Here is a 9,961-nt window from a genome sequence, read left to right as displayed (position 1 = left end):
GCGAACAGAGAGGCGGGACTTCCGGGGGCGGGGCCAGGGTATCTCCACCGGCGAGGCGGGGCTAAGCGGGAGTCAGGTTTGCACGGGGACAGGCGGGAGGCTGGGCAGGGGACTCTGGGAGGCCGGGGGAGGAGATAATGCTTCCCGTTGTCTTGACCCCTTTGGTTTTAAGTCCCAGACTGGAAGAGTTTTCCAGTAAAAGCTTACAGTTATGTGGGCGGCTAAACGTGGAAACTAAGATGTCTTGCTCCTGAGGCTCAAGCAATCCAGTGGCTGGGAACGTGGGTCTCCAAGTGGTTGCTGTGGGGCCGTGGTTGGATTTCGGAGTATTTACTGCACGTAGAATTCGCTTAAGGCTGTTTAAGGGAAAGAGAGCTACACTTGTCTCTATTATAAACTAGAATGAGAAATAACAAAACTCTCCCCTAGTAGAATGGGCCATTTCATACTGGAACGTACAAAGACAGCTTTTCATTTCTATTCCTAATTCAGCCAGGAGGCCAGCTCAACGCGCCTCAGTCCTGGGAGTAGTTATGAAATACTGGTTAGGTGAATTGCCCAAGATGATTTTCCACGTTTCTTGAAATTTAACGTGTGGAGGTGTTTGTCAAGTTATAAATAGGAGTCATAAGTTTTCAGAAAAATCAAATTGAAAGGCCAGAAGAAAATTGTCTATTTGAACTTACAGTTGGGAGCATTATATCCAGATTTCTGAACAGAAGTTTAATTCCATTTTGTGGACCCTATATTTTATTATATATATATTTTCAATTGAAGTATAGTTGAATTACAATATTATCTTAGCTACAGGTGTACAGCATCGTGACAAACTATTTTTATAGGCTTTAATTCATTACAAGTTATTTCAAAGTCATGGCTGTGATTCCCTGTGAAGTACAAAATGTTGCCATGGTAATTGCTTAATTATGTTATATATAGTAGTTTGGATTTCTTAATCTTCACTGCTATCTTGCCCCTCCCCTCTTGCTTTTCTCCACTGATAACCTCGATTGTTTTCTGTATCTCTGAATCTGTTCCTGTGTGGCTATATACATTTTTTGGTTTTAATGTCTACATTCCAAATGTAAGTGATATCATACTGCCTTTCTCTTTGATGTGTCTCAGTAAGCCTAATATCCTCTAGGTCCAACCACGGTGCTACAAAAGGCAATTTCATTCTGTTTTATAGCTGTATCTTTTTGAATACGAGTTTTTTTCCCAGGTATATGTACACGAGTAGAGTTGCTGGGTCATATGGCAGTTCTATTTTCAGTCGTTTGAGAAACCTCATTTTCTGAATCATGTATTTTATTATTTGCTTAAAGAGACTGCTTTGCCCAATTTACATATTTAGCTTGGATTTCTTGACTTTACTTCAGTGAAAAACCCAGAGGATGTATAAATCAAGGGCTTGTCTTCATTTGTGTGGCATGGAAACGTACATAGAGGAACAACAGGTGCAAAATTCGAGTTCTATAACCATGAAGATAGAAGCTTCTCATGTTTTCAGCTTCACTGAGAGTTGCAATGATACAACGTAATGTACTGAACGTTAAAAATGGGGGAGTAAGAGACTTGTTGCTAAGGTGCAGGTGCATCACTAGGACTCTGGAAACAAAACGTGTTAATTGTACCTTAAAACGCAACTCTCCAATTCGTCCTGATCATGCCACTGTGTCTACCATCATGTCTTCCTTCCATTCATACAACAGAACTATTATCTGAATTCAAAAAGCAGATAATAGCCAGTGCTTCTTTGATTGCATAACTTCCACACAACAGGATGCACCATTTTCATGTGTACAATATTGTGTGATTTAGTATGTTTGCAACTTGTTCAACCACAATATTATCATCATACATCACTCTCTCTTAAAGAAAATGTTCAGCAGCAGGGCATTCATTGAATGAATTGATACAATCACACGATAAATTACTATAGAGACATTGTGTTATTTGTATGTATTTAGTTACAAGGGAAGCTTGATTTTCGAACACCTGACTACAGCCAACTCCCATAAAGATTTCACATCACCATTTTGTGATTCCAGTGCTTTCAATAAAGTGAAGCTCCAAGGTAACTCTTCACGTTTATAATGCAACTTCTTTCTACAAGTCATTTCCTTGTGAGCATTATCATATCACAAGACACCCAAAATAACTCACTGATTTATGTATTTCCCTGTTGTAAAATACAGAAAAACACAAGGAAGAGAAAAAAATACAAAGAAAAATTTTATAAACATATTTTATTGCAATAGAAAATTAACCACGTAACATATCATCTGATCCCATAATTTAAAATTCAAATTTTAAGTCTTTTGATAATTGTTTCTCTGGTATGTTGCTAAGTTATATTATCTAGAAAACATTCCGAGACACTAATTTTTAGCAACCTAGTGTAAAAGTCTTAGGTAATATATCTAAGGAAGATTTTTTCAAACATTTGAAACTGTATTGAACAATGGGATGCTTCTCTGCTTAGAAGGATTACACCTCACCACAACCTCTTCCTACTTGGCCTGTGTGATCAAGGTGACAAAACAGCCTGAGGGCTTCCTCTTTTGAGCAACTTTAACCAACTGGAAGTTCAAACCCAAAGTGGGTGTGCTCCCCTCAGCCCCCACCTAGCAATCACATTAAGACTAAGCCGGACACCATTCCTTGCTTCTTCATATCATTTCTGGAACAACTTGAAACTCTCCCCTGGCCCCCTAGATATCTGAATTATAGAACATTCTCGTAACACTTGAACGTTAATATCACTCTGAATGACAAAACCAACCTTTGGCTGGAGGTCCGTCCTAATCCAGTCAATAACCACAAAAGCAAATCAGCAACAATACTTTTGCAAAATATATGAAATTCCTAGTTTATCTATCAAATAAACATGTTCCTACTGTACATGGTTCATTTTTAAAAGAAAACTCAGGACTACTGTTCTTCGCTAATTATTGTACTCAGTTGGTCAAGGTCAAAAGTGAAACTGTAGAACTTTTAAAATTTCTACTATTTTTCATATGCTTACTGTATTCCTATTCTCCCTGCATGTAAATTTAGATGCATGTCATGAGACTGATTTGGATGGGGAAAAAAACACAGGAAGAAATATATTCATATGCTGAATATTCAGGACTAAGGAGCAGCTTTTAGGGAGTGTTTAAAAAAAAAAAAGTCCCAAGGTGGAGTCACTTACCCACAAGATAGCAAACCAAGACTTAAATGTAGTTTCAGCCCTCAAAGAAATAGGACAGTAAACCAATCACTGTCAACTGTCCTGAACACCAGAGGTAACCTACGGGGTAAGATTTCTGTCCTTCCCCTAAACAAGGTAGACTTGCCTGAGAGAACCTTTCCCTTACTAATAACTTTCTATCCCACCCAGTTTATGCCTGAAAAGGTGTTCCATAGCGTACAGCTCCTTGGAACACCTCTTAATTTAGAAGGTGGAGTGCAGCCCAATTCACAAATCATGCAATAAAACCAACTAGATCTTTAAATGTACTCTCTTCAATTTTTGCACATTAGTCGGAGTCTGAAATGAACTGCTCTGCCTCTCAAGCTCTTTTGATTAACTTTTCCTCTTGCGGGAACTGCTCTCCCCTCAAATTCCAAAGGTAAGAGGAACTTTTCACTAAACATACATACCTACACCACCTACTCCCACGCGATGGAGAAAGTGACCAGCTTTCCCCGAGCCTTGTTCCCACCACATAACCGGTCACGCTCCTCCTGTGAAACAGCCGGTCCCTGGACGCCCTGCTGCTCTGCTCATGGGCGGGCGCGGCAGGCGGGGAGCTTTCTGCGCTGTAGCCCGCTGCGGCCTGTCTACAGGCCGGCACCCTGAACACGCGTCTGCTGAGTCAAGTCAGCTTTACATTAGTCTCCGACCCTCCCTGATGCTAATCCACACAATATTGAATCTGATAATTCCGGGTCCTGTTTTTCCAGGGAACTTGGACGTGAGTTGCCGTGCCTGATGAAGTTGGCCCCTTCATCTTACTGATTCCTTCCCAGGGAGAAAACTCAAAGGCCTATAATGTAGGAATCAACAGACTTCAAACTTCAGGATAAAAGGCATGAAAAGCAATGTACTCCTCTCGAGGAAAATGAAACAATATTTAGACACGGAAGACAATGGGTCATTTCCACATGTCCTTCTGCCTCTTATACACACATCACGTCATCAGGTTTACCCTGTCGTGACTTGTAATGATTCTGCAGTTGGCCGCATTTCAGAGAAGTAAAAACTGATTTCTTCCTAGTATGCATTCTCTGACAGGTGGTCTGTTGTAATTATTGCTCAAAAAACTCACAAAATTCATGACATTTGTAAGGATTCCTGGAATAGGAGTTCTTCAGGGAAACCTAAGGACAGTTTCTTAAAATTGTTTCCATGTTCAGTGTACCTGTGTACTTTCTGACCTGTAAGGATTTTCTCATTATACCAGAGCAGTTAGGACATGATAAAAAACGTTACAACATTCATTCTGTTTGAAACCTTGTTTTCCAACAGAAATTCTGTGTTCCGCATAGTTGATCTTCAGGTACAAGCCTTAGCACACATACTGTTTAGTGAGGTTTCCCTCCAAACTGTATATTCTTAAGTCTAGTGGACTGTGAGACTGCATACATTTTCTACCATATGTTACGATAGCTGTTCAACATGGACTTTCTCCTGTTGCCTAAGAAACAGAACTCAAGCTAAAGGTTTAGCCACACCATTACATTTGTAAGGTATCACACCAGTATGTCCCGCAACTTGTGGATCTTTGGGTAAATTCCTCACCACACACATTTGTGTGGTTTCTCTCCATGATAAATATTCTAATCTCTAGTAATGAGTGAGGAGTATTATGAAACTGCTATTTTCATTGCATTTTTAAGTAAGATGTGTATGGTGAACCCCCTGCTATAAGGCATGACCCAAAAGCTTTGCTACATTCAGAACATCTCTAATGTTCTGTCCAGTATGGACTACCTGGTAACTGCTGAAAGGTGAGCCCCAAGTAAGGATTTTTCTCATTCAGGGCCTCGATGATCTCCAGAATGACTTCTCTGCTGAATGAATCCCCTGTCTATAATCCTGGTCATACTAAATCCATGTATCTGATTGCCCTCCAGGACGACTGTTCCAATGAAGCTTAAGATGTGCACACCTGCTAAAGCCCTTACTTAACGTTCCTCACCAATAGGATTCTCTGGCTCTAAGTTAGGCTTCAAAGAACAATGAAAGATTTGCCGCACACGTTATGTTTGCAACATTCCTCTCTAGTAGGAATTTATGGTGGATCTTTTTTACCTGAGGCACAGTTGACTTACAATATTGCTGGTTAAATCTGATGTATGAATTTTGACTGAAGACATTGAGACATTCATTCCATTTCTATGATTTCTGTCCACTATGGATTATCGGACGGTGAGTGAGTCTTTTTCACATTCATAATACGTCCATTTCTCCCCACAATGAATCTCCTGTGAATTTAAAATGTCAATTTTGAATGATGACCTTCCCACATATATCATATTGATACGGTTTCTCCTGTGTATCTACTCCCTGAGGCGTACTGAGGGTTGAGATGTGAGGAAAAGCTTTTTCAACACTCGTTACTTTTGAAAGGTTTCTCCTCACAATGAGTTCTCCAATGCCTTGCAAGGTGTAAATTTTGACCAAAGCCTTTCCCACATACATCACATTTTTAGGGTTTCTCTCCTGACTGGATTAGTTGATGTTCTGTGAGATGTGAGCCTTGATGTGAGGTTTTGAAACCCTTACTACGTTTATAAGGTCTCTGACCACAATGAATTCTCTGATGATTGTTAAGGTTTGTTTCTGTGCTAAAACCCTTGCTGCACTCATTACATTTGTAAGGTTTCTCTCCAGTATGAATTCTCTGATGTTTTGCAAGCTCTGCTTTGTGATTAAAGGCACTGCCACACTCATTACATTTATAAGGTCTCTTTTCAGTATGAATTCTGTGATGAATCCTGAGGGTTGATTTATATCTGAAGACCTTGCCACACTCACAACATTGATAAGGCTTCTCTCCAGTATGAATTCGCTGATGGTTTGCAAGCACTCCTTTGCGACGAAAGGCCTTGCCACACTCATTACATTTATAAGGTCTCTGTCCAGAATGAATTCTCTGATGATTGTTAAGGTTTGCTTTTACGCTAAAGACCTTGCTGCACTCATTACATTTGTAAGGTTTCTCTCCAGTATGAATTCTCTGATGGTTTGCAAGGACTCCTTTGCGACGAAAGGCCCTGCCACACTCATTACATTTGTAACGTCTCTCTTCAGTATGAATTCCGTGATGACTTCTGAGGGTTGATTTACACTTGAAGACCTTGCCACACTCACTACATTGATAAGGTTTCTCTTCAGTATGAATTCTCTGATGGCTTCCAAGGGCTTTTTTGTAACAAAAGCCCTTGCCACATTCACTACATTTGAAAGGTCTCTCTCCAGTATGAATTTTCTGATGAATTGCAAGATTTCCTTTATAGCGAAAGACTTTGCCACAGTCATTACATTTAAAATGTTCCTCTTCATTATGAATTTTCTGATGAACTGCAAGATTTCCTTTATAGCGAAACACTTTGCCACACTCATTACATTTAAAATGTTTCTCTCCAGTATGAATCCTCTGATGAATTGCAAGGGATGAATTTCGACGGCAGCTTTTTCCACAGACATCACATTTATATGATCTTTGTCCTGAATGGACTACTTGATGTTGCCTGAGATGTGATCTCTCACAAAAGCCCTTGCCACACTCACTGCATTTATATGGTCTCTCTCCAGAATGAATCCTATCATGCTTTGCAAGACTTTGAATGAGAGTAAATACCTTGCCACACTCATTACACTTGTAACGGTTTCTCTCCAGTATGAATTCTCTCATGCCTGCGAAGAGTATCTTTATGATTAAAGACCTTGCCACACAAATTACATGTGTAATGTCTCTCACGAGTATGAATTCTCTGATGTCTTGCAAGTTTTGAATGAAAAGGGAAGACTTTTCCACATACATCACATTTATATAATTTCTGTCCTGTATGGATGATCTGGTGTCTACTGAGGTATGACCCTTGGAGAAGAGGTTTGCCACTCGGAGTACTTTTGTACAGTCTTTCGCTGTGTGTCTTCAGGTCTCGTGTCAGTACTAAAGGATGCATAAAATCACTCCCATATATTTCAGAAATGTTGGTTTGGACACTAGAAGAATTTTCTAGAAGTGGTGAAAATGAGGCACTACTGTTGCCTCTCTTGTCAGCTTCATTAAAAAAATCAATTTTCTCTTCACTTTTAAAAATATGCAGTTCATTCTGAAAGCTTAATGCAAGTCTGTTTCCCCTGGGCTCGGTCCCTGCACCACTTGTGGCACGTTGGTCTCCCTCTTCACGTAGATTTCCACTACCGTTTACAGACGTTCCTTTGTGATTTCTTTCCTCATCTCTCTGCTGAGAGTCACTGTCATATGCATTTTCCTGGATGCTCCTGGGGTCAAACTGTTTTCTTTCAGTCCTTACATGTCTTTCTGTTATCACTGTTTGGAGTAATTTTTTATCCATATTTGCCTTCACTTGTAATTTCTTGATCACAAGTATATGAGACATATCTATAAAGAACCATAAGTACCCCATTCATTAAATTCATCAGTAAATGTTTAACATTAAATACATGATAGTACACTAAAAGTAGTGCTTATACCAAACAGAGATATGAAGACACCTAGCATGATCTTGTAAGTTTTAGGAACACAGAATACTAGGATTCTTTACCAAAAATGAAGTGATCAAAGGTAATTCTAATAATTTTATGACAGCCTAGTTTCAAACAACCTATGACAAAAGGACACAAATGGAACAAAGTTCTTTTTCCTATCAAAGAAATTATTTTTCCTTGGTAACTCCAAATCACATACTAATTAACAGTAGATACTGCTGTTTCATAATTGAGGATGAAACTACTATTCTACATAAATTTTGCATACTTACTGTAAAGGAGGAAGTGCTAAGGAAGAGAAAATAGCCTGTGAAAGAACATATCTAGCATTCTGAGTAATAACTAAAATTCATGGCAGTTTAGAATAGGGAAACAAATTTGGTAGAGAAAAAATTAAGAATTTGACAAACGAATTAAAAATAAAAAATTTTTTCAAAATACTTCCTAAGAAAAAATACACCCATAAGTTGGGGAGATGAAATATATCCTTCAAGGGTTTTCAGTAAAAATAAACTTCTGTTTGCCCAACAAACTCTCCACTGTGAAAAGAGGATTCCAAACACTATTAATGCTGTGGCTTCCTCTCTACCCTCTGAGAGCTGACCTGTGTTCACACTTTTCATACATTCTGACCCATTGGGGTGTTTTTGCTTTTTTTTTTTTTTTTTTTTTTTTTGCTATTTTCAAGTCATGTCCCATAGTATAGGGCTGTTTGCTATTCTCCCCCAAAAAGGAGATAATATTCAGATCAGAAAAAGAAACCCTTGCCTATCAGAAGAAAGAACTGCAAAATGCTGTATCTTGTCCAGAATCACAACTCTCTTGTTTAGCTGAGGAGTGAGGACTCTTCAGATGTGTCTGGGAAAATGATAACTTCCCACCACATGCCTCCTGAATATATAGAGACCAGTGTGGTATGCAGGTATCTAGCTCTCTTCCTAACAATACAGAGTGAAGAGCCAAGGTAGAAGGCAGAATACAGGAAATTGGGTATTGAATAGAGTTTGCCATTGAGCTTTATTGATAATTCAGCCCTGGAACAACCCCTGATATAACATGAAAAGGGCAGATCATCTGAAGAAAGGGTCAGTTTAAAGCCACTGTACTATATCATGTCTGAGACAACAGGGCTTTCAGATCAACCAAAACAGGGGCTGCCAAGAGGCACACAGGGGAAAATGCAGTACACCCAAGGGCACATCTGAACTTCAAGAGTGAAGCTCTCTCACCCACAGACAGCAGGTTCCTGCAGGTCTCCAACATCACGTCCCTGTACAAGGTCCTCTGAGCAGGGACCAGGCACTCCCACTCCTCCTGCGAGAATGTGATGGCCACATCCTCGAAGGTCAGCTGTTCCTGAAATGAAAATATAATTCACCAAGGGGTCAAGAAGAGAGTTCTTAACTCCATACAAAGTGAAAAGATAGAAGGGTTAAGGATTGTTTCAGGTGAAGTAAGTATTCTGACAGATGGAAGTTAAGTATTTGGAGCAAACTGTGTGTCCCCGTTTTATTTTTTAATTTTTTTCTTTCCTGCTTTAAATTGTTCCATATCTTCCTATGAGACTATGATATCATCCAATTAATAGACATTTGTTGTCCGTGTAGATAATCCATGACACACATGTAAATAAGATTCAGCGAGTTGTCTGTGCCACTGCAGTAGATATTCTGTCCTACACACAGACAGACAGTCAATATCTAGATGAGCAACAGCATGAGTGGTGTCTTCAGAGATGACAAAGTCCACATTGGCTTTACAGAAATGTCAAAATCTCAATTATGATGATGATAACAACAACAATGATAAAAAGTGTTGGAATACTTCCTATAGGATAAACATTCCTCAAAATAAGTAATTTAGAGGCATGAATTTTGTTATCAACATATTATCTCATTAGGAGAGATCTGTTCCATTCTTACAAAGAAAAAAACTATGTCACAGACACACTGAGAAACTCAACTCAACTCAAGAAGCTAAGAAATGTCACAGCAAGCACCTGAACTCAGAGGGTTGGGCTCTGAAATTCAACCTTAGGAATAAAACAGTGAAGGTACAGAGAAATTCTGGAGAGGCTCTGGAGAAATGGAAACCCTACACTGTTGGTAGGAATGTAATTTGGTCCAGCCACCATAAAACACACTACAGAGATTCCTTAAAAACTTGGAAAATAGAGGTACCCTTTGATCCAGCAATCCCACTCCTGGGCACTGATCAGGAGAAAACTCA

The 9,961-nt window shown here is 39.3% G+C and overlaps 1 protein-coding gene across 1 annotated transcript; it reads right to left on the bottom strand.

Moving 5' to 3' along the window:
• Positions 1-2,234: 2,234 nt before the first annotated feature.
• On the bottom strand, positions 2,235-7,034 carry LOC116666004 (zinc finger protein 665-like). Its single transcript, XM_032487813.1, has one exon. It carries the CDS (start codon positions 6,906-6,908, stop codon positions 5,700-5,702), a length of 1,209 nt encoding a protein of 402 aa, XP_032343704.1. The 5' UTR covers positions 6,909-7,034; the 3' UTR covers positions 2,235-5,699.
• Between the last annotated feature and the right edge of the window lie 2,927 nt (positions 7,035-9,961).

Source organism: Camelus ferus, chromosome 9 (genome assembly GCF_009834535.1).
Source record: "Camelus ferus isolate YT-003-E chromosome 9, BCGSAC_Cfer_1.0, whole genome shotgun sequence".
NCBI lineage: Eukaryota > Metazoa > Chordata > Mammalia > Artiodactyla > Camelidae > Camelus > Camelus ferus.
This window is presented reverse-complemented; position numbering and strand designations above follow the sequence as displayed.